General features: G+C 46.2%; 1 protein-coding gene across 2 annotated transcripts in view; it reads right to left on the reverse strand.

Moving 5' to 3' along the window:
- The window catches only part of REV3L (REV3 like, DNA directed polymerase zeta catalytic subunit), a 567,479-nt gene that overhangs the window by 493,500 nt on the left and 48,324 nt on the right, over window positions 1-25,655 (reverse strand). For both annotated transcript variants that reach the window (XM_030199216.1, XM_030199218.1), the window contains exons 2-3: window positions 23,025-23,214; window positions 2,305-2,379 (exon numbers count right to left, since the gene is read on the reverse strand). In XM_030199216.1, coding sequence (XP_030055076.1) covers window positions 2,305-2,379; window positions 23,025-23,214 — 265 coding nt within the window. The remainder of the gene's footprint in view (window positions 1-2,304; window positions 2,380-23,024; window positions 23,215-25,655) is intronic.

Consider the following 25,655-nt stretch of genomic DNA (forward strand, 5'->3'; position numbering starts at 1 on the left):
ACTAAAAACGGGCACGAGAAGTGAACCCAGCAGAACGCCCCGGGCGGTACCTTCAAGCTTCACGGAAGCGAGGTCTGTAAGAGGAGTGGACCGCCGCATCCTTAGAGGAAGGCCGAGGCCTATCTTCGGGCAAGCGCTGGGGTTTAGCCTCATCCAGGCCCTTCACAATTTTCTCCAACTCCTCACCAAACAGGAGAAGGCCTTGAAAGGGCAACTTCACCAACCTTTGCTTACAGGCCATGTCCGCCGCCCAATGCCGTAGCCAAATGCCATGTGTTTAGCCGAAGCTCTGACAATATCATAAAGGGCGTCAGCAGGAAAGGACAAGGCCGACTCCATCCGCGGAGCCACATCTGAAAAGGGCTCCGCTCCATCACCGGGCTGTTCCACTGCCTGTTGCAACCAAGCCAGGCAGGCTCTAAAAGCATAACAACTGAATGCAGACGCCCGAATAGTGAGACCTGCAAGTTCAAATGACCGTTTAAGTGCTGATTCCAGTCTACGGTCTTGAATATCCTTCAGGGCAACACCTCTTTCAACAGGGAGGGTAGTTCTCTTTAGGCATAGCAAAGCAAGCCATATGCTCCTCACTCAGAGGGTATAATTGCCCCATAGCCCTGGAACTTTCAAAGGTCCCTCGGGGTCAGCCCATTGAGCCGAAATAAGCTCTTGTATGGAGTCATGCAAAGGAAAGGCTCGAGCAGGCTTTTTGGTACTAGCCATCCTAGGATTCACAGAGGAGGCTGTGCCACTGGCAGGGTCCTCAATAGAGAGAGCCTGCAGGGCATCAGAAATAAGCGCTGGCAGCTCATCACGGTGGAAAATCCTCACCGCGGAGGGATCGTCCAGATCCTGAGTCACTTCTGCACCAGACTCTGGCTCCTCAGACCATGAAGGCCTGCCAGAGTCCTCCGAATCCTCGCAGCCCGACCACGGGGAGGAAAATGGAGGTGCAGCACTCTCTGAAGGGGAAAGAGCCCTTCTGCGCTTCATATTCTGCCAATTATCAGGGAATAACGCCTCAGAGGGCATACCCAGGCTAGAATCCACCGTGGGGGGCATTAGAAGAGGCCCCTGCAGGGCTTTGTGGGAGAGCTCTTTTAAGCATGTATACTTTATGCATTAATAAGACAAAATCAGGGGAGAAAAACTCACCCTGGGCACCAGGATCTCTGCCGGGGCTAGTAGCTCTCATATCAGCCTCACTCCGAGGCCTCCCCCCGGGTTCAGGACTCTCCGTCTCAGCGGAGGTCGCGCCATGTGGTAAATTCAAAATGGCGTCCGCTGCCAGCTCAGAGCGCGAAGAATCGTCGCTCGCCATGCTCGGGCCGGCTCTAACGTCTGTACAGCACGATTTACAGAGCCCCGCTGCTGATCTGCGCTTGCCACACTTGGAACAGCGCTTTACTGTCTCCGCAGCCATCGCCGAAAAACGGCGGTAAAATCCAAAATGGCGGTTTGCGCCAAATCGATCGCGGGCCCACCCCGGAGGAGTCAGAAAACACTCTTACCTCACTGGACCGAGTATCACAGCTCTGGTCCCACAGAAAAAGGCAAGGAAAAAACCCCTCTGTTCCTTTTTTTTTTTTTTTAACGCTGTGAGGAAAGCAGAGGTAAATAGAACTCCGGAGGCTCAGGTGAGTGGGAAAGGCAGGGAAAGGGCGAACCTATGTGCCTGCATCCACTGTTGGTGGGGAAGGACAGGGAAAGCTAAGCAATGTGTCCACATCCACGGAGGTATGGGTAAGGCAGGGAAAGGGCGAACCTATGTGCCTTTAAAGTGAAGCTGCTATAGCCTCCAACACCCCTGCTAACAACTGGCAAAAGCACAGGAGCAACCTCCAGGCAGATTTTAGATGGAGCTCGGAGAAGCTGCAGCCACTCTGCTAGGGGAGATAGAGAATACTGAAGAGAGGCAGTGGAGCAAGCTGGTATGAGGCACTGAAAAAGTGTGCTCTCTATCTCCCTCTGCTGGTTGATGGACACAACCCATCTGTAATGGCTGCATCTGCATGATGACAAGGAACGGTGCATGGCATACCAACTCGGGAATTCTACTCCAGGCATATGGTGCAGCAAGATGGAAGGAACGGAGTCTGGACTGGCAGTGGAATCGAAGAGCAGAGGTAAGAGTAACTTACCTGATGAATGGTGTTCCTGGGGTGGGGAGTATAGGGGGAGGTAAGAGAGGAATCCAAGTCTCCTGCATAGTAAAATGACGCAATGGGCTTGCCCTTTTACGCATGTTATCATGCAATTTAACAGTCTGTACAAAACTTAATTTTACATTTGCTTTTTCCATACCTTTTCACCATTGAAGGGTTGTAAAGGTAGATCTTCATAAACTGTTTCTCCTTCTCATGATACCCATAAAAAGGTCTGTAAGAAGAAACAAAGCCAGAAATCCTACCATGCTTACAGCATTTATATTTCACTAAGCCAATTCTAAATTTTCACAAAGTTGATCTGGCAGGATAACAGTGTCTGGTTATCACAAGAGTACCAAATAGGTGTCCACCCTCTGACAGAAAAATTGCTTTGAAATGTAATCGATTTTGTGAGTATTTTAACACAAACACTATTTCTATGAAATATCCAGCACAACAGAAATCTAAAATGAAGACTAAATGGACAGGCAGACAATATAGCGTGTCAAACTGGAATCATAGACATTTGAAGAAACATGCACTACTCTTTATGGGGTCCTTTTACTAAGCTGTGGTAAAAAGCGGCCTGTGGTAGTGTGGGCGCGCGCTGGGCCAGTGTTTATCACATCTGAAAAAAGGGGGGGTTTTTTAATGGGACAGGAAAAGGGCATGTGGTAAAACTGAAACCAGAATGTGCCTAAAACCAGCCTGAGCCCTTAACGCCACCCATTGATCTAGCTGTAAGGGCTCACACGCTACACGCACGGTGACCGGTCAGCGCGCGCCAAGTGCCAATTACCACCAGAAACGCCATGCGTGGAAGGGAATAAACAAATCATCCAGGAGTTATGGGCACGCGGCAAATCTGAAATTACCACCAGGGGGGTACAGTAGCCTGGTGGTAGTCTCATTTTGGTGCGTGCTATACTGCATATAGGAAAGTCAGTTCCGATTGCTGATAGTTTTCAGCACAGATAAAATACCATGTGATTAAAAGATTTTTTCTGAAGGCAGACATACAGAAACAAATTAGTATAGGCTTATTGCTGGGTAGCTTGAGGCAAATAAAAGAAAAGATTAGTAGTGCGGAATTGAGGGAATGCCAAGGACGAAGTATATACAGGGCATACACTTCGCTATCGTGATTATTTCAGATGGGCAGGGCGGAATCGTCTGCCTGTGGCAGGTGCGGAGATCCTGATTATACTTATTATCATGCAACGTGGGCCTGCGCAGCGATCCATGAATACTGGGAGCAGATAGCGAAGTTCTTAGGGGACATCCTGGGGTGGAGGGTGACATTGACACCAGACACGGCCCTTTTGGGGGTCGACTTGCTGATGGGGAAAGGTACTGTTTGCCATAATCTGCTAATCTATAAAATGTGTATAGTGGGGAAGAAATGCATTTTAGTCAATTGGATACATTTGGAATCTCCGTCGTTTTGGCAATGGCGCAACAGGTGGCATGTGCTGCTGCTACTGGAGCTGAGAGATTCATACTACAAACCTAAAACACAGCGTAAATTCTACCTAGTATGGTAACCATATATTAATACTCTGGCCCCTAGGGCCCGAAGTTCCATTCTAAATCAGCTGAGGGGTCTTGGTTAATGAAGAGGTCAATCTCCATGGGCTATTGGAGACATGTTTCTGCCTGGAATGGGGGGGGGACAAGGGAGGGGGGAGGTAAGGGGGAGGAGAATATTAGGGGGGCAAGGAGGGGTAGAGAGGGGGGACTGCGGGAGGGGATATAGAGGTTCGGGTAGGGGAGGATAAGTTGGGAGTTAATGGGGGAAAATGTGATGACTAATACTTCTGTCATGATTGTAGGTTGCTCATTAGTTCATGTCGTATTCTGGGAATGGCTTGTGAATTTTGTATTGTTTGTGCTGTGTCATCAATAAAATTGTTAAAAAGTAAAAGATTTTTTCTGAAAGATGGTGGTGACTAATTTCTAGTAAACTTGAAAATATCAACTCTAGTTTGAAAGGCATTGTACTTGTGGGTGGGAATGAATAAGGAAAACTTAGTTCTTACCTGATAGCGAATGCTACATACCTGTAGAAGGTATTCTCCGAGGACAGCAGGCTGATTGTTCTCACTGATGGGTGACGTCCACGGCAGCCCCTCCAATCGGAACACTTTACTAGCAAAGGCCTTTGCTAGTCCTCGCGCGCTGATGCGCACCGCGCATGCGCGGCCGTCTTCCCGCCCGAAACCGGCTCGTGTTCGTCAGTCCCGTATGTAGCAAGACAAAGTCAAGGGAAGACACAACTCCAAAGGGGAGGCGGGCGGGTTTGTGAGAACAATCAGCCTGCTGTCCTCGGAGAATACCTTCTACAGGTATGTAGCATTCGCTTTCTCCGAGGACAAGCAGGCTGCTTGTTCTCACTGATGGGGTAACCTAACCTGATTGAAACCTCTCAAGAAAGGTACTACATCTAGATGCACTGGCAATGAAGACTGTTGAACCACGAAAATAAGCCAAAGCTGCTACCTGAAGTTTCAACAAATTGAAAGACCTTTCTTAGAAATCTCTCAAGAAAGGTACTACATCTAGATGCACTGGCAATGAAGACTGTTGAACCACGAAAATAATCCAAAGCTGCTACCTGAAGTTTAAACAAACTGAAAGACCTTTCTTAAGCCCTTCTTGAAGAAAGGCTAGAATTTGTGGCAGTCAGGCCCTCCTGGTTACAAAACCACTCATTGGACCAGAACGAAAAAGAGAGGAGGAGGAATAGCAATAATCTACCGACCCAAATTCACCACCGAAACAACTGCCAAATCCATAACACCCCAACTAGAAATTGTATCATTCAGAATCCATAACAAATCCCTGATCGATCATCTGAACTGTGTCCTGTTTTACAGACCCGCCAGGCAGCTGGAACGAAAGCCAACCTATTTTCACGGAATTCATCTCAAACACCTGTGTAAACAACTCCAACACACTAATACTAGGTGATATAAACCTTCACCTAGAAGACCCCAACTCCACCATTGCATGTGAATGCAAAGACTTCCTACAGTCCTGGGATCTCAAATGGCCTCACATGCAAGCTACCCACACCAAGGGGACACACATTAGACCTTTTATCACACAAACTGTCCACAGATAATAACCTATTAATAACAGACATCAAATGGACAGAAACACCTTGGACCGACCACTACAAATTGAACCTATCCCTAAACTGGCGGAAGAAGGGATTAAACCACACACCAACACACACAACTTACACCACGAGAGGGCAAATAGATTCACAAGTATTCTGGCAACTGATTTATGACAATGAATGGAAAACACAAACGGATTCCATACACTACCTCAATCATTGGGAGGATAGATGCAGAAGCGTTCTAAACAAAATAGCACCCTTAACCACAAGAACAACAAGACAAAAATCAATACCATGGTTCAATGACGAATTAAAAAAAAACAAAACACAAACCAGGAAACTTGAACGAGCATGGAAAAAAAAACACAAAGATGAACATACACTCAACATACACTCAATGCATGGCAGCAAATATACAGGAAATAAAAATATGCAATAAAACATATCAAAAGGTCCTACTACAAAACTAAAATAGGGCCGGATTACGAAGATATGAAGAAACTATTTCAACTCATAAATAATCTATTAGACACCACCCCTATCACAACCAACACAGACATCCCCACCTGCAGACAAACTTGCCAACTACTTTAACAAAAAAATTTAAAAATTAAGCAGCACACTTCCTTAACACAAAACCGACAGAAAAATACTTCAATGACCTGGACCTAATCCCTGGTGGATGCCCAGCTGACCGCAGCTGGTCAACATTTACCCTCCTCACCACTGAATCAGTTACAAAAGCGACTCATAGGTTTGCCAACACCCACTGCAAACTGGATATATGTCCCAGTGTCCTGTTTCTGTTATAGGTGAGCCCTTATGTTCCCTGAGGCCCCGCAAGACCTCAGAGGACAGCCGCGCACCCCGAATCTTCACCCGCAGCGACCGCCGTTCACCAAGGGTTGAGCCCCCAGCTGCAGGCGGCCAGCAGGACTGCTGGAACCGTGGGGTGACGGCCTGCCTGGCTGGTAGTCAGCAACTCAGTCTCTGAAGGGCAGCTAGCAAGGACGGCTAGCACTGAAGAGGAACACAGTCTCTGAAAAAGCTAGCGAGGACGGCTAGCACTGAATAGGACACAGTCTCTGAAAAAGCTAGCAAGGGCGGCTAGCACTGAATAGGACACAGTCTCTGAAAAAGCTAGCTAGGGCGGCTAGCACTGAATAGGAACACAGTCTCTGAGGGTGGCTAGCAAGGACGGCTAGCACTGAAGATGGACCCAGTCTCTGGAGGTGGCTAGCAAGGACGGCTAGCATTGAAGATGGACCCAGTCTCTGGAGGTGGCTAGCAAGGACGGCTAGCCCTGAAGATGGACCCAGTCTCTGGAGGTGATTAGCAAGGACGGCTAGCACTGAAGATGGACCCAGTCTCTGGAGGTGGCTAGCAAGGACGGCTAGCACTGAAGATGGACCCAGTCTCTGGAGGTGGCTAGCAAGGACGGCTAGCACTGAAGATGGACCCAGTCTCTGGAGGTGGCTAGCAAGGACGGCTAGCCCTGCAAAGGAACACAGTCTCAAAAGAGCAACACTCCGAGATCCACTGTGTCGGCTTCTGACATCTGAAACGGAAGCACTGGACCCTTCCCGTTCCGTTGTTTAAATTTCCCGCCAGTCCGTCCCCTCCCTGGAAGAGGAGCCAATCCCCCCGGTCCTGGCAGGCAAGGAGCGCCTGGATTGGCCAGCCTGCCTATCAGGTGGAGACTCTATTTCAGTGCGCCAATCCGGCGCGAGTAGGCGGGGCTTGCTCGCTGGTCCACTCCGGCCCAGGGAGACGATGACGCCAGCGCCGCCATCTTGGCCGGCGTGTTCCCTTCTCCGAGGCCGGCGTTCGCTCCAGCGGGTCGCCAGCCTCGGGCCGACCCGCGGCAACGCCGGCCCTGTCGGCGGCTCGTTTCCGCCGCCCTGGACCCCGCGAGCCCCGCCGACCATTGCTCCCCCCCCCCCCCCCCCCCCCCCGCTGGAGCGCAGGTAAGGGCCCGGAACGGGACACCAGTCATCTACTCAAATCCGCCCCCGACCGCTTCATAGTAGACCTCACATCCCACCTAAACTTCATGCTACAACAAGGACTCTTCCCCGAGGAACATAGTAACATCCTACTCACCCCAATCCCAAAAGACACCAAGAAAAACACAAACGATATAACTAATTACCACCCAGTTCCGTCAATCCCACTAGTAGTCAAACTGATGGAGAGCTTGGTAACCAAACAGATTGCAGAATACATGGACAATTTCTCAATACTACACGACTCACAATCAGGATTCCGCCCCCACCATAGTACTGAAACTGTCCTAGTCACTCTCCTGGCGAAATTCAAGCAAGAAATAGCCATAGGCAAAAGTATACTTCTCCTCCAATTCGACATGTCAAGCGCATTCAACATGGTAAACCACAACATACTATTAAGACTCCTTGGCCACTTCAGGATTGAAGGTAATGTGCTTAACTGGATAAAGGGTTTTCTAACCACCAGAAGTTACCAAGTAAAATCAAACTCAAACATATCACCACCATGGAAAGTTACCTGCGGAGTACCTCAAGAATCACCACTATCCAATACTCTTCAACATGATAATGATCCCACTGGCAAAGTCACTATCCAACTGAGGCCTCAACCCGTTCATCTATGCAGATGACGTCACAATCTACATCCCCTTCAGTCATGACCTGCCAGAAATAACCAATGAAATCAATGACGGCCTGAACATCATGGACTCCTGGGCAAATTCACTCCAACTGAACACTGAAAAAACACACTGCCTCATCCTCTCATCTGAACATAAGTACAAACTCACAACCATAAACACCCCAGAACACACCCTCCCTACTTCAGACAGCCTAAAAATACTCGGCGTTATAATTGCCCACAACCTCACCCTTGAGAGCCAAGTAAACGCTGTAATAAAGAAAATGTTCTACTCAATGTGGAAACTTAAACGAATAAAACCTTTCTTCCTGAGGGAAACTTTTCGAAACCTAATACAATCAGTGGTCCTAAGCCATGCAGATTACTGCAACAGAATTTATGCAGGATATAAAGAGCAACTCGCAAAAAAACTCCAGACCACCCAAAACACGGCTGCCAGGCTGATATTTGGAAAAACGTGTTTCGAAAGTGCTAAACCCCTCTGAGAAAAGCTGCACTGGCTCCCAATCAAAGAACGAATCATCTTCAAAATCTGCATCCTGATCCACAAAATTATCTATGGTATTAGGGCGAGCAGTTGAAGGGAATGGGAGATGACGAGATCATGGGTGAAGGAAAGTTTGTTGCAGACCGAGCAGGCATTCCACAGGGCACACGAGAAGGGGAGGGAAGAGGGGGGGAGGAGGGGAATAGAGATGAGATTGGAGACATCCAGGAATCGTTTGCATGGATAGGACGAGGACAGGTGTGGAGGACCAGGATTGGGATTAATGTCCCCAGCGGAGAGCAGGAGAAGGAGTAAGAGAGTACGGAGAAGAGTAGGAGAGGTACGACGACAGCGACGAAGGCGAGATGTACTCAGATAGAAAGGAGATGGATGAATAGAAGGAAGGAAATGTTTAAGGTTGAGAGCTGAGAAAAAGGAAGAGGAAAAAGAGATGGTGAAATGACGAATACAGATGGTGGAAATTGTGTTCCTGCAGTGTACAGTGGTTTAAGATGGAGAAACAAATTAGGAAGGGACAGTGCCAAGAAGAAAAAGTGTACTGGAGCCATAAGTAGTAACTGGGAGAAAAATAGATGTAAAGAGAAAAATGCCCTGCTCAGGTGCTTATGAGGAGGAATAGCCAGCAGGAAAAAAGAGGTGATAGTACCCTTGTATAAGTCTCTGCTGAGACTATTATAAAAAACAAAATTACAGAGCATATTCAAAAGTATGGATAAATCAAACAAAGCCAACATGGATTTAGTGAAGAGAAATCTTGCCTTACCAATTTATTACAATTCTTTGAAGGGGCGACGAAACAGTGTGACAAGGCGGTGGCCGTAGCTAGAAGGTTGTTAGGCTGTATAGAGAGAGGTGTGACCAGCAGAAGAAAGGAGGTGTTGATGCCCCTGTATAAGTCGTTGGTGAGGCCGCACCTAGAGTATTGTGTTCAGTTTTGGAGGCCGTACCTTGCGAAGGATGTAAAAAGAATTGAAGCGGTGCAAAGAAAAGCTACGAGAATAGTAAGGGATTTGCGTTACGTATGAGGAGAGACTTGATGACCTGCACATGTATACTCTGGAAAAAGGAGAAACAGGGGTGATATGATACAGACGTTCAAATATTTGAAAAGTATTAATCCGCAAACGAACCTTTTCCGGAGGTGCGAAGGCGGTAGAACGAGAGGACATGAAATGAGATTGAAGGGGGGCAGACTCAAGAAAAATGTCAGGAAGTATTTTTTCACGGAGAGATTAGTGGATGCTTGGAATGCCCTCCCGCGGGAGGTGGTGGAAATGAAAACGGTAACAGAATTCAAAAACGCGTGGGATAAACATAAAGGAATCCTATTCAGAAGGAATGGATCCTAAGGAGCTTAGCCGAGATTGGGTGGCAGAGCCAGCCGGTGGTGGGAGGCGAGGATAGTGCTGGGCAGACTTATACGGTCTGTGCCAGAGCCAGTGGTGGGAGGCGGGGCTGGTGGTTGGGAGGCGGGGATAGTGCTGGACAGACTTATACGGTCTGTGCCCTGAAGAGGACAGGTACAAATCAAAGTAGGGTATACACAAAACGTAGCACATATGAGTTTGTCTTGTTGGGCAGACTGGTTGGACCATGCAGGTCTTTTTCTGCCGTCATTTACTATATTACTATGTTACTATGAAAGGTGAGCCGGTTGATATTCTTTTATCTGGATTTTCAAAAGGCATTTGACAAAGTAACTCATGAAAGACTCCAGAGGAAATTGGAAAGTCATGGGGTAGGAGGTAATCTTCTATTGTGGATTAAAAACTGGTTAAAGGATAGAAAACAGAGAGAAGTATTAAATGGTCAGTATTCTCAATGCAGAAGGGTAGATAGTGGGGCTCCCCATGGGTCTGTGTTGGACAGCTGCTTTTTAACATATTTTATAAATAATCTAGATATGGGAATAACTAGTGAGGTAATTACATTTGGCGACAACACAAAGTTATTCAAAGTTGTTAAATCGCAAGAGGACTGTGAAAAATTGCAAGAGGACCTTACGAGACTGGGAGACTTGGCATCCAAATGGCAGATGCCGTTTAATGTGAGCAAGTGCAAAGTGATGCATGTGGGAAAGAAGATCCCAAACTATAGCTACATGATGCAGTGTTCCACGTTAGGAGTCACTGAACAGGAAAAGGATCTAGGAGTCATCATTGACAATAAGTGGAAACCCTCTGCTCTGTATGCTGCGGCAGCAAAGAAAGCAAATAGAATGTTAGGAATTATTAGGAAAGGAATGAAAAATAAAAATGAGGATGTTATAATGCCTTTGTATTACTCCATGGTGCAACCGCACCTTGAATACTGTGTGCAATTCTGGTCACCGCCTCTCAAAAAAAGAGTAGAATTAGAAAAAGTTCAAAGAAGTGCGATGAAAATGATACAGGGGATGGGACAACTTCCCTATGAGGAAAGGCTGAAACAGCTTGGGTTCTTCAGCTTGGAGAAAAGACGGCTGAAGGGAGATATGATAGAGGTATAAAAAATACTGAGTGGAATGGAACGGGTAGACGTGAATCGCTTGTTTAACATTTCCAAAAATACTAGGACAAGGGGGCACACAACGAAGCTACAAAGTAGTAAATTTAAAACAAATCGGAGAAAAGCAAAGATACCTGTAGCAGGTATTCTCCGAGCACAGCAGGCTTTATATTCTCACAAGTAGATCCAGCATTTTAGCCAAAGTAAAAACTAGAGATTTTGTGGAGCGAAAGCCATGCTCCACCGCACATGCGTGAGTGCCTTCCCGCCTGTCGTGCAAACGCAGTTTCCTCAGTTTAATACTAAAGCAAAAAATAAAATAAAATAACCAAGGAGACAACTCCAAGGGGCGTGATTGTGAGAATATGAAGCCTGCTGACCTCGGAGAATACCTGCTACAGGTAAATCTTTGCATTCTATGAGGACAAGCCGGCTCCAATATTCTCACAAGTGGGTAATCCCTAGCATCCAGGCTCACCCAAAACAACAAACACTGGTTAATTGGGCCTCGCAACGGCGAGACAGATTAACCTGAAACTATACACAAATTGAGTGAGAGTGCAACCTGGAACTGCATAAAAAGGGCCTAGGAGGGTGGAGTTGGATTCTAGACCCCAAAAAAGATTCTGCAACACTGATTGCCCAATCCGACTGTCCTGTCAGGTAACCTGCTCAAGGCAGTAGTGTGATGTGAATGTGTGAACTAAAGACCATGTCACAGCATTGCAATTTCTTCAATGGAGGTTGACCTCAAGTGGGCTACTGATGCAGCCATGGCTCTAACATTATGAGACATGACGTGACCCCCTAAAGACTACCCAGCTTGGGCATGTGAAGGAAATACAATCTGACAGCCAAATTGAAATGATGTGTTTCCCAATGGCGACCCCCATCCTATTGGGATCAAAAGAAACAAAAAGCTGGGTGGACTGTCTCTGGGGCCTTGTCCACTCCATGTAGTAGGCCAATGCTCTCTTGCAATCCAAGGTGTGCAAGCTGCTTTCACCAGCATGGGCACGCTCGGAAGATCTTGCAGGCCATGTCCATATGGAGAGATCACTCGTGGGGTTGCATTATACTGCTCAGTCTGTCGGCCATGGTATTGTTGTTTGCACCCGTCAGATAAGTGGCTTGAAGGAACATGAAGTGGTGGCGAGCCCAATGCCACATCCTGACGGCCTCCTGACACCGAGGGTGTGATCCGGTGCCCCCTTGCTTGTTGATGTAATACACTGCAACCTAATTGTCTGTCTGAATGAAAATAATTTTATGAGACAGCCGATCTCTGAAAGCATTCCAGATCGCTCAAAGCTCCAGGATGTTGATCCGAAGATTCATTTCCTGGGGGGACCAAATTCCTTGAGTGTGAAGCCCATTTACATGAGCTCTCCAACCAAGGAGAGATGCATCCAACGCCAGCACTTTTTGTGGCTGAGGAATTTGGAATGGAAGTCCCAGAATCAAATTGGATCGAATTGTTCACTACTGGAGAGAGCGAACAAGCTCTAGGGACACTTGGATGACATCCTGCAGACTTCCCTTGGCTTGATACCATTGAGAAACCAGGATCCATTGATCTGATCTCATGTGAAGACATGTCATGGGTGTAACGTACACTGTGGAAGTCATATAGCCCAGTAATCTGCCAAGCTGTGACCTACTGAGAGGCATGAGACAAGATTGTCCGCTCTTGTCTCTGGGAGGTAGGCACAAACCTTCTGTGTATCGATCAGGGCTCCTATGAACTCCAATCGCTGGACAGGGTGCAGATGGGACTTGGGGTAGTTTAAAGCAAACCCTAGTAGATCTAGTGCCCAAATAGTCATCCATATGAACTCCCAAGCACCGCCCGGGAGTTCACCAGCCAATCATCAAGATACAGGAACACATGGACTCACAGTCTGCATAGTGATGCTGTGACTACCGCTAGACATTTGGTGAAGACCCTGGGAGCTGACGCGAGGCCAAAAGGCAAAACACAGTACTGAAAGTGATGTGTTCCCAGCCGAAAGCAAAGAAACTTCTGGTGGGCTGGAAGTATCGGGATGCAAGTATATGCATCCTTTAAGTCCCGAGAGCATAGCCAATCATTTTTCTGACTCATAGGGAGAAGGGGTCCCAAGGAAACCATCCTGAATTTTTCTCGGACTAGAAACTTGTTCAGGGCCCTCAGGTCTAGGATGGGACGCATTCCCTCTGTCTTCTTCTGCACAAAGAAGTACCTGGAATAGAATCCCTGCCCTTCTTCCCCTAGTGGAACGGGTTTGACCGCATGTGCCTTCAGAAGGGCAGAGAGTTCCTCTGCAAGCACCTGCCTGTGCTGAGAGCTGAAAGAGTGAGCTCTCAGTGGGCAATATGGAGGTCTGAAGACCCAATTGAGGGCGTATCTAAGACGGACTATTTGAAGAACCCACCAGTCGGAGGTTATAAGAGACCACGATTGGTGAAAAATCTTTAACCTCCCATGACCAGCAAGTCGTCCAGGGCAGACAATTTTACTGCAGCTATGCTCTGCTGGATCCAGTCAAAAGCTCGTCCTCTGTTTTGACTGGGGAACAGCAGGGGCCTTAGGCATACGCTGTTGATGAGAACGAGCTCGCTGGGGCTAAGTAGGCTGACAAGCCGCAGGAGTGTACCTATGCCTAGAATAGTAGTAAGGACCACTCCATGGCTTGCCAAAAACCCTCCTAGATGAAGTAGATGCAGAGATGAGATGGTATGAGATGGGACAGAGATGAGATGGTATCAGTTTGTTTCTTGATTTGGTCAGCAACCTCCTCAACCGTCTCTCCAAAAAGAAGGTTATCCCCTCGAGAAAGGGGCATCCGCCAACCTCTGATGAACAGAGGTCAGAAACACGCAACCATGAGAGTCTGCGCATTGCTATACTCTGAGCAGAGATCCAGGATGCCACATCAAAAAGTGTCGTAAGTGCCCCTGGCCAAAAACTTTCCAACACATCTTCTGCTGCTTGACCAACTAGCGAAAAGGCTCGGCCTACTCCAGAGAGCATATCGACCAAGTCTGACAGCTGTCTCAATGAGTTTCAAAAAATCAACGCTTTTGAAGAGCTGGTAAGATTGAATACGGGAGATCAGCACCTTCCTCCCAAAAGAATCCAGGGTTCTAGATTCTCTGCCTGGGGGCACCGAGGCATAGCCCCTAGTACTCCTGGCTCTTTTGAGAGTGGATTCCATCATCAAGGAATCTTGAGGCAATTGAGGCCTTACAAATCCAGGTTCACGGTGGATCCGATATTGGGTGTCAATATTCTTGGGCATGACAGGGACCAACAGAGGGGATGCCCAGTTCCTGACGAGGCCTTCCTTGAGTACCTCGTGGAGAGGCAGTAACAGCCTCCTTAGGAGGAGATATATAGTGCAGGACTTCGAGCATCTTGGCCCTGGGCTTATCCTCCACTTCTAAAGGAAATGGAATGGCATCAGCCATTTCCTTAACAAAATATGGGAACGAAAGGCTCTCCAGTGGAGACCATTTCCTTTCAGGTGGTAGAGAGTGTTCAGAGGGAATCCCATAAGACTCATCTGAGGAAAAGTACCTGGGATCTTCCTCTGACTCCCACGATCGCTCTTCCTCGGTGTCGGACAGTATCTCCCTATGGGATGTCCGAGACTGAACCTCCCTCAATACCAAGGAACCATGCCCTCAAAAGCGGCATCAAGAACCTATCTCCCGTCTCGACTCTGATGAAGCTTCCTCCACCGACGTCAAAGGGGTACTGGCTTGGGTGGCAGTCGACACCGGAGCCACAAGCAGCGCCGCCATCGGAGGCTGTACCACAGGCTGGCGTCCAGACAGGAACACAGCGGGAGGTATGGAAGGCTCAAGCACCCCCGATACCGATGCATACCGCTGCATAAGGCCATCCAGCAGCTCTGGGAGATGGAGGGAGAGCGATCCTCCCGGCACCAAAGCTTCTCGGGTACCGAATCCTTCGACATGCCGGAGCTCCCAGCACCATGCGTCAAGGATGACCAATAACGATACTTCGTGGCCTTCGCCTGAAGAACGTCACCAAGGCTTCTCGGTGGTGACGAGAACGACGTTGAATCCTCATGTCGCCTCAGGGTAGGGTCTGATGATGGACGGTCCCGAGCAGCATGCACAGCAGGAGGCCTTGAGACAGGTGGAGACCCACTGAACACTTCACTGCTTCCTGTGTCTAAGGGTCTCGAAGCAGCCATGTTTACCAAGGCTTCCAATGCCAGTGCGATGCTTGACATTGATGCTGACACCTCCAACCTCAATGCCGATGCCAACGTCGAGGAACCATCCTGGCATCAAAAAACTTCTCTTGTTGAGCCTCTCAGGAAATCTGGGTCCTCTTCTGCATACGAAGACAAAGAACACAGTTAGCAGGGCTATGGTCGGGCCCAAGAAACTGCAGACATCAAGAATGGGTGTCTTTTCCCGAGATCATCCAATTGCACCGGGTACAGCACTTGAAGCCACTGGGAGTCTTTGTGGACATGGACGGGAAAACCTCGTCGGTCAAATTAAACAACTCGATGGTGCCTAAAAAAGGAGCAAGGCACAGAAAAAAAGAAAGGGAAAAAACCTGACCGATGTCAGGGCCTAAAAACGGCCCTATGACGACGGAAAATAAAGAAAATCCGGGCAAAACAAAACTAAGAAAATAAAGGACAGGTTTGAAAATAGGGCCCAAATAAAAGAGTCAAAAAGAAACCAAGAATAATCAGCTGGAAGGCACTTAAAAGCGCTCAAGACCGGGCAAGTGAGAAGAGAGCAAATAAAGCACACCTTCTCCTCACGTGGAAAAAAGAGAACCGAGGCGACTGCATTTGTGCGACAGACAGGAAGGCACCCACGCATGCACGGTGGAGCGTGGCTCGCATTCCACAAAGCTCTATTTTTAGCTTTGGAAAAATGCCAGACCGGGTGACGCGGATTGGAGTCACCCCACTTGTGAGAAAATGGAAGCCTGTTTGTCCTCAGAGAAAAGGGGATAACATCCACTTGTGTACAACAGTATAGCCAGGCAATAAGGAAGGAGAAATTAGATCTTACCTGCTAATTTGCTTTCCTTTAGTCCCTCCGGACCGGACCAGGATTGGACTGATGGGTTGTGCTCGCCTACCAGCAGGTGGAGACTGAGAAAAAACTCTGACTCTAGAGAGCCAATAGGAGCCCTGGCCATGTGACCTTAGCCTCAGTATTTGAATAACAAAGCAGGAAAGAAAGAAAGACCTTCTGTGCCGTATGGAATCCTAGCAGCCACAAAGCACTCGGCAATGCCAAGTATCAGAGCTCACCAGCAACTCTCACCAGAGAAGTGGTATGGCCCGATATGTATTACAGCTCACCAGCAACTCTCACCAGAGAAGTGGTATGGCTCACTTGTACTATAGCTCACCAGCAACTCTCACCAGAGAAGCGATATGGCTCACATGTAATATAGCTCACCAGCAACTCTCCCCAGAGAAGTGGTATGGCTCACGTATAATATAGCTCACCAGCAACTCTCACCAGAGAAGTGGTATGGCTCACTTGTCTTATAGCTCACCAGCAACTCTCACCAGAGAAGTGGTATGGCCCACTTAAGATTTTATATATATTTCATCAACTGAGCTTACCAGCAACTCTCACCAGAAAAGTGGTAAATCATATTTAAGGTTTTATAGATATTCCAGCAACTGAGCTTAGCCACAACTCTCACCAGAGAAGTGGTATGGCGTATTTAAGGTTTTATAGATAGATTCCAGCAATTGAGCTCACCAGCAACCACCAGAGAAGTGATATAGACCACGTAAAGTTCTGTATATATATAGTATTGTTCCACGAATCGTAAAGGAATGAATACACTTCCTACTTAATAAAAGAAGCTAAAGAGTAGAGAGAACATGGGAGGGGCCTGGTCCGGTCCGGAGGGACTAAAGGAAAGCAAATTAGCAGGTAAGATCTAATTTCTCCTTCCTTAGCATCCCTCCGGACCGGACCAGGATTGGACTGATGGGAAGTACCAAAGCAGTAATCTGAAGGGAGGGGCCCTATGAAAACTGCAGAGAAATGTTCATGCTGCATAGGCCACCTGGCGACAACTAACATGTAGTGTGTCCCAATGAGCAAAATAAAATGAAACTAGGACTAAGTTGCCAACTGACCAATGTGCACCGAGAGCACCAAAAATCGCCATAGTAAGAATAGAGCCCGCTTCTGAAGTTGTGGAATATGTTGTAATACGCTGTGGAACTGCCCTCTCAGCGAGAAGAGAAATAGACATTCTCATTTCCTTGATCCTTCGCGATATAGCGGGTTAGAAACAATGAAAAACTTTTACGCCTACTGGCTAGAAGGACAAAACCAATAAGAAAAAACCGATTGGGAAAGGTGAAAACTTTAAACTACAGCAGACCGAAAAGAAGTTACCAACCGTAGAAGTATTCCACACATAGATCTACTTGCTGCAATGGTTACTAGGAAACACTGCTTGAAGAGGAAAACTTTATAGAAAAAGTATGGCTACTAGAAAACAGAACTTTAAGAGTCTGTTCACCTAGCTGGTGGACGAAGCGGGGGGTACAGGTGCAGGACTCCTTTAAGAAACCGCTTTGACAGTGGATGCTGCATAAGCGTGCGGTTGTCAACAGTATCATGCATCACTGATAGAGCTGCCAAATGAACTCTAATGGATGAGTAAGACAGACAAGATTTCGCAAGATGCAGAAGACATTCCAAAACATGCAAAATGGATACTGTTTGTGGAATGAAGTGGCGAGAGGAGCACCACAGAGTGAACTGTCGCCACTTTGAATCATAGGACTTTAATGTAGATTTCTGTCTGGAAGCAATTAAAACTTGAAGTACTTCCTGCGAAAATATCAAAGATGTTGCGGACCCAGTAACCACGCCATAAGTTTGAGTGACTGGGGGTCCGGATGTAGAAGGGTGCCTTGGTTCTGCGTAAACACCTAGTGAGATGACGGAAGAAACGCATAAAGAAGGTTGAAAAACCCCTGCTGGACGTTGGCATCTGTCCCTGTCTCCGTCAAGACTGTTGCTGAACGGAAGAAGCAAGAAATGTTCGTGAGCCTGAAGGCAAAAAGAGATAGCCCTGAAGTGTCGCAGTGAGGAAGTAAGGCTGAAAAAATGAGAGTCCATTCACCTAAATGCAGGGTGACACAACTAAGAAAAAATGAGTACAAACTCAAGAGTATACTCTTAACTCCTCCTTGGCGGATGACATAACCCATTGCCATGGCAAGGACCAACATAGCTCTCTCCGCCTTGTTTGTCAGTAGGGAAAACAAAATTCACCCGAAGGTAAAACGAATTGCTGAGGTCCCCCAGAAAAAAAAAAATATATACAAACAAGCTTCTGCCAAAAAGTGTACTGCACGAAGCATCCCAATGACAGAACTAAGGTTCTTGAGATAACTAGATGACACTTAAATAGCGCGATTGATGACCCTGAGATTCGCAATAGGATGAAGGAAAATTCCTTCTTGGGCATTAGAAAGTAAAATTGCATTCTGCAGAATAGAGCGAGGAAATGGCCGAAGGCCCAAGGTCACCAAGAAAAATATAAACTGGGATGTTTGCAGAGGAGACAAAAGACTGTGCGCCAACCTGACTAAACAAAGAGAAAATCAGAGATATCTGATGAGAGATCAAATGAGAGATCAAATGAGAGGCCTGGCTACAATCACCACCCAACCTAGAGACTGTAAGAAATGCAACACCCGGTGCGTGACCTGAGAACTCTGCTGATAAGACTTTCTCCAATTAGGCAGTCGTCTAGGTAAGAATGAAATGACCCTAAGAGACAATGAACATCCTCTTAGATCTATAAAAGAACGGAAGAGAGAGTACTGCTGAAAATGACCAGTTAATGCATAAGCAAAAAACTAGCCATTCTCTGGATCCTGAGGAGAAGAGGAAGGGTGACCAAGGACACCAGTTAAATAGGGCTACAAACTCCAACCCTATCTCTATGGCGTTCCATAGTTGGGTAAGTTCTGAATATAGAAGTCCACCAGCTATGGTAGTACGCTCCGGACAGAAAAAAATTGTCCCAGTATGAACATCTGATTCACCGGCCTGTAATTTCTTGGATCTCCCTAATCCACATACCACTAATCCACGTACCACGGTCATGCGTCCTCCCTGACTGAGATGTAGATTGTAAGCTCCTTTGAGCAGGGAACGTCCTTCTTTGTTAATTTGTACAGCACTGCGTAACCCTAGTAGTGCTCTAGAAATGTTAAGTAGTAGTAGTAGTAGTAGTAGTACCAGACTCACACCCAATAGATATGAATGTTGAGCTTGTTTCAGGTTAAAACACCGAACCTAGGCCCAGGGTCCCCAGTGTTCCTAGTGGTGAACAGCCATGGCAAATATTGTATGCGTTAGTTTGCAGAATTACTGCAAAGCCTTGCTTTTGGAGCAGAGATTTCTGTTCGATACTCTCGTGAGAGGTTTTTTTTTTTTTTTTTTTTTCTTTTAATGCTGTTCTGGCTGTAGAAAGGTGGACATTTGAGCTTCCCCAGAATGGCAAAACTTATGTACCTATGCCCATTAGATATGAATGCTGGACTTGATGGACTTTAGGCCTTACCCAGCATAACCATACTTATGTACCTATGGCATAAATACACAGGAAGTGAGTGAATCCCCTTCCAATTGAAAGAACACTCTGGAGTGAAGGCGCATAGAATGAAAATGAAAAAGGACAAACTTGGAAATTACCTGTAACGAAAAAAGTGAAGTTGTGCCACAGCCACTTGGTGAAGGCAGTGTAGACAAGACTGTATCTGAATTCAAGAAAGCTTGATATAACATCAGGTCTCTAAGGAAGAGGAAGAGATAGCAGATGGTATGTATAGGCATACTGGACCAAACCAGGATGTTTATAATCTGCCAATGCTGAACTGATAGAGTAGAGACAAACACGAGTAGATGGTTTGAGGACCGTCCACTATCTTTAAGTGAAAGGATGACTTTATTCTCTAAGTGACCATATGTCCTGTAAAAACCAGAAGAAAGCTAAAATGAAATATGAGAGGCTTCAAGGCAGTTGGAAAAGAAGGGAAGACATGAATAAAGCATGCCTGCTAAGGCAGCTGAGTGATTGGGAGCTTGGTAGACAGGACTGTCCCTCAGAGAATATGAAAGAGCTGATATATCCCCATGGCATCTGAACAATATACTGTATGCCTCTAGAGAAGGCTTCTTAAAGTCGGAAAAAGAAAACACTGTATAACACTACAGCCGTTGAGAGTGATTGTCTGTTAAGTTCTTAAAACACTATATAACATCATAGGCATGGAGTAAAATGCTTGAAAGGAACTAAGATATTATGGTCAGAATTGCAAAGTATCAATCAATTGACTCTTAGACAATGTAGTCCTATTCACCAGGGAATGAGAAAGACAGAAATTTACTCTATGCCTATAGAGAAAGTTTCTAAAGTTCTTAAAACACTGTATAATACTACAGCTATTGAGGAAAATGCTTGAAATGAATTATGATATTATGATAAGATGTAGATTTTCCACCAGGCAATGAAAAATGACTGAGCACCAGAAAAAACTAGTGTTAACAGCCCCGTGATACATAGAAATTTAAAAGAAGAAAAGCTTGTTATATATTCATATATGAAAGGAGCCCCCTTTCAACCAAATATTGCCTGCTGATGTGAAGAGCATTTTAGAATACGCCGTTCAGCACATACAAAAGTGTACACATCTTGGAGCCGAACTGCTCTATGAACTGCAGCCTTACCTTCAGCAGAGAGATCCTTGACTGATAAGATGGAGGGAGAAACAAAATGGCCGCCGTTCACGCCACTGGCCCCGTGGCGATCGTCGACAGCGCGCCCGACACCTCCGAACAAGCGGAGCCCAGTGGAACGGCGAAGAAACAACAGCCGGCGAAAAAGGCCCTGAAAAAACCGGAGGCAGCACCGGACCCGAAGAAACCTTGAAGGGAGAGCAAAATTTACATGTTCCGGCTGCGTGAACTGCGCAACGCTGACCGACAGCAGCTGTTTGAACTTTTAAGCCATATCGGAAAAAACAGGTGGCCGCGCTTACGCGGTTCGCACCTTTCTTTTTTTTTTTTTTTTTTCCCATTTGTTTAAACTGCCGCCGCCAAAACGCAAGAAAATGGAGGAAATTAAATCTGACGAGAAAAATCGCTGTTTAAAGTCACAGACACTGAATTATTTTCTTCTGTTTTTTTTTTTTTTTTTTTTTTATAACCCCTCAATCATAATAAAACACTGGAGCTGCCTGCTCGTTAGAAGTCTGGGGAAAGAAAGGCTGCTTCTTTGAATTTCCTTTTATTTGATTTAATTCTTTTAAAGCAGCTGCCTGTTAAAAGTGGCTGCCTCTCCCAAAGACGGTACACCTTTCCAGAGAAAGGGACGGCCCTTCCCTGCTAAGCCAGGGAGATGGGGAGGAAGGGGGGTGGACTCGAGACACCCGAGTTTAACACCCCCGAGGCTGTCAAAGAAAGAAAAGAAAGGAAACCCTGTCAAGCCTCTAAATAAGATTCCAGACACAGAAGAATTATCACAAATATTTGTAATATCTAAAGAGAAAAGGAGAGAGACTAATGGGCTCACTTCCCACCTGCTGGGAGACTGAGAAAATACTGAGGCTAAGGTCACATGGCCAGGGCTCCTATTGGCTCTCTAGAGTCAGAGTTTTTTCTCAGTCTCCACCTGCTGGTAGGCGAGCACAACCCATCAGTCCAATCCTGGTCCGGTCCGGAGGGATGCTAAGGAATGGGTAGTTTTTGGAAGTGGGGCAGTTGTAGGGAGCTGTTTTTGGGGATAAGGCTGTTTGCAGAGCGGAGTGGTGTGACAGATCTAGGGGAAGGGATAGTAAGTTTTCAAGGGTTGGAGCAGTTTAGGGTTTGGAAAGCTATGGAATGCCACCATTTAAAACTGCCTCACCCTGTTCTCTACCTATTAAATTCCACGCTAACTTCTCTTTCAATTGAAAGGAAGCTCTGGAATGAGAGGGAATAGGATGAAGGTGAAAAGGGACAATCCGGAGTAACCTGAGGAAATACTTCTTTATGAAAAGGGTGGTGAATTTGTGCAACAGCCTCCTGGTGGAGGAGGTGGACACAAAGTCTGTATCTGAATTCAAGTACACTGGATCTCTAAGGAAGAGGTACGGACATTAGATGGTATGGATATGCAGACTGGATAAGCCATGTGGTCTTTATTGTCCTTCATTTTCCATGTTTCTATGCTACAGAAGCTGTGACTCCTTTTCCCATAGTCATGGATTGGGTCATAGTATCCTTTTACATCCCCCCACCACCACCAAATGCAAAGTTACATTTTCAGAGAGTCATTTTGCCCTGAAACAGACACGCTCCACCCCTATTTTATAATTCTTTCCAATTCTGCTGGAAGTTGTGGGGCCTCATTATCTCGGACAGTCTGTGCAAGGAAGCTGAGAAGGACTCACCTTGGTTACAGTGAGTGGTAAACCCATGAAGTTAGATTGCCACGGAGAGCTCTGAGAGCAGTGATTGTGGGGCTTCAATCAGAATAGCAACCAGAGGAAGAGAGCCGAGTGGCAGGGGCTAAGGCCTGTGAGCATACGCTGAATTCTGTTATTATTTTCCCACTTTAAAGTGGGGACAGGAAAGGGCGAGAGGGTTTGCTATGTTGTTTTGATCCTTATCATGGATCAGGTGACATTTCATGGGTCAAAATGGGGTACATAATCAATATAAGTTTGCAAAGCATTGGCTTACTACAGGAAGAGAATCCAGAGAGACTAAAATGCGAGGAAACACCAGGTTCCGCTGCTCAATAAATCAGAAGCTAGTAAGCTCTCAGGAGGGTGCAGTGCATGGACTGGATCAGCTTGCCCTCTCCCTCAAGTATCAACTTTGCAAAACAAAAATAGTTTTCCTGAGAAAAAGCCCTTTGGAATCACAATTCCAAAAAGAACTTTTTGCATATCATAAATGAACAAGAGAGAGACACTGATAGCACAATGCCAATAAGACAAGGAATGAATCTGTAATTGGTATGCCTGCCAATGGCTTAATGCTAATAAACTTGCTCCCTTTTTATCATAATCACAAGTACATAAATACTTACATTCCAGACACTAACGATACTTTAAAGATATGTTGAGCAGCTGAAGAGGGGTTTCCCAAAGCCACATTAAGTGCTCTGTCAATGCTGAATGCCACCTGGCGCAGATATCGATCTGGTTGGTGCCCATATCCATCATATGGCACATAGAGGTAAGGAAAGATCCCATGCAAGTGCAGGCAAGTCTTCTGACCTGAGAAAAAAAGAAAAAGTCCTGAATGTGGCTTTCAAATACTCACTCACAGCTTCTGACTTCAGAATCTAAATATATGGAGGAAATGCTCAGAAAGCAATTAGGACGATGGATTTTGAGATAACTTTGAAAAAATTAAAAACACAATCTAGGAAACTCGAACGAGCATGGAAAAAAACAAAAGAGGCACAGGCACTCAACACATGGAAACAAACTCACAGAAAATACAAATATGCCATAAGACAAGCCAAAAGGTTAGACTACAAAACCAAAATAGGGCCAGACTACAAAGACACGAAAAAACTTTACCAACTCTTGAACAAACTAATAGACACCAGTGGTCCCCGGTCACCGCAACTAATACGGACACTCCATCTGCAGACAAACTTGCCAAATACTTCAATGAAAAAATTGTAAACCTATGCAATACGCTACCTCAGAACACCACCGACATTGAAAATTTAATCGAATGCATGGACCCAATCCCAGGAGAATACCCAGCAGACAGAACTTGGACAAGCTTCGCTCTCCTCGCCGAAGAAACAGTCACCCAAGTGATTAACAGGTTCTCCATGACCCACTGTAAACTGGATACCTGCCCTAGTTACCTAATAAAATCCGCTCCCCACCACTTCATAGCAGACCTTACATCCCACCTAAATTACAAGCTTCGATATGGTCTCTTCCCTAAGAACAACGGTAATATCCTACTCACCCCAATACCAAAAGACAACAAGAAAAAATCAAACGACATCACCAACTACCGCCCAATAGCACCTATCCCACTGGCAGTCAAACTGATGGCAAACTTGATAACCAAACAACTCACGGACTACATAAACAAATTATCTATTCTACATCACAATCAGGATCCCGCTCCATCCACAGCACAGAAACAGTACTAACTACTCTACTAGCCAAATTTAAACAAGAAATTGCGAAAGGCAAAAGCATACTTCTCCTATAATTCGACATGTCTAGTGCGTTTGGCATGGTTAACCAAAAAATACTACTACTAAACATCCTCGATTACTTCGGGATTGGTGGAAGTGTACTTAACTGGATCAAAGGCTTCTTAACCACCAGAACATACCAGGTAAAATCAAATTCGAACATCTCTTCACCATGGAAAGCAGACTGCGGAGTACCTCAAGGATCACCACTATCACCAACTCTCTTCAACCTAATGATGATCCCACTAGCCAAATCCCTATCCAATCTCAGCCTCTACCCTTTCATTTATGCAGATGATGTCACACTATACATCCCCTACAAACACGACATAACAGAAATCACCAATGAAATCAAACTTAGCTTGAACATCATGAATTCATGGGCGAATGCATTTCAACTCAAACTTAATTCAGAAAAAACACACTGTCTCATCCTCTCATCACAATACAACACGAACAAGCGTGGGCCACCAACATAAACACCCCTGACCACACCCTCCCCATCTCAGAAAGCCTGAAAATCCTTAGAGTTACAATTGACCATAACCTCACGCTAGAAAACCAAGCAAAATCTACAACAAAGAAAATATTCCACTCAATGTGGAAACTCAAACGTGTGAAACAATTTTTCCCAAGGTAACGGTATTTATGCAGGATGCAAAGAACAAATCATAAAGAAACTCCAAACTGCTCAAAACACAGCAGCCAGGCTCATATATGGCAAAACAAGATTCGACAGCACCAAACCCCTACGAGAAAAATTGCATTGGCTCCCAATCAAAGAATGTATTGTGTTCAAAACCTGCACCCTGGTACACAAAATCATCTAAGGTGAAGCGCTGGGATACATGACAGACCTCATAGACTTACCAACCAGGAACACAAGATCATCACGAACTTACCTAAATCTCCACTACCCAAGTTGCAAAGGTCTAAAATATAAGACAACCTACACATCCAGCTTCTCCTATATAAGCACACAACTATGGAACACACTACCAAGCGCCGTGAAAACAACTTATGTCCACCTAAACTTCCGGAAAGCACTAAAAACTACCGTATTTTTTGGACTATAAGACGCACCGGACCATAAGACGCACCTAGGTTTTAGAGGAGGGAAATAGGAAAAAAAAAAAATTTGCTTTTTCCCTCCTCTAAAACCTAGGTGCTCCGGTGCGTCTTGTCCGAATCCCTCCCTCCGAGTTCGGGATCGCCCTCCCCCCGGCCCTGTCACCACTTCTCTCCTTACTCACAGGATCTTCCCTGGTGGTCTAGTGACGTCGGGGCAGGAAAGAGCCCCCTCTTTCCTGCCCAGCGCGCTGCTCTCCATCCTCCTGTATGCAGCCTGACGGTCTCGGCGAGATTCAAAATGGCCGCCGAGAATTGAAGTCTCGGTGGCCATTTTGAATCTCGCCGAGACCGTCAGGCTGCATACAGGAGGATGGAGTGCAGCGCGCTGGGCAGGAAAGAGGGGGCTCTTTCCTGCCC

Source organism: Microcaecilia unicolor, chromosome 3 (assembly GCF_901765095.1).
Source record: "Microcaecilia unicolor chromosome 3, aMicUni1.1, whole genome shotgun sequence".
Classification (NCBI taxonomy): domain Eukaryota; kingdom Metazoa; phylum Chordata; class Amphibia; order Gymnophiona; family Siphonopidae; genus Microcaecilia; species Microcaecilia unicolor.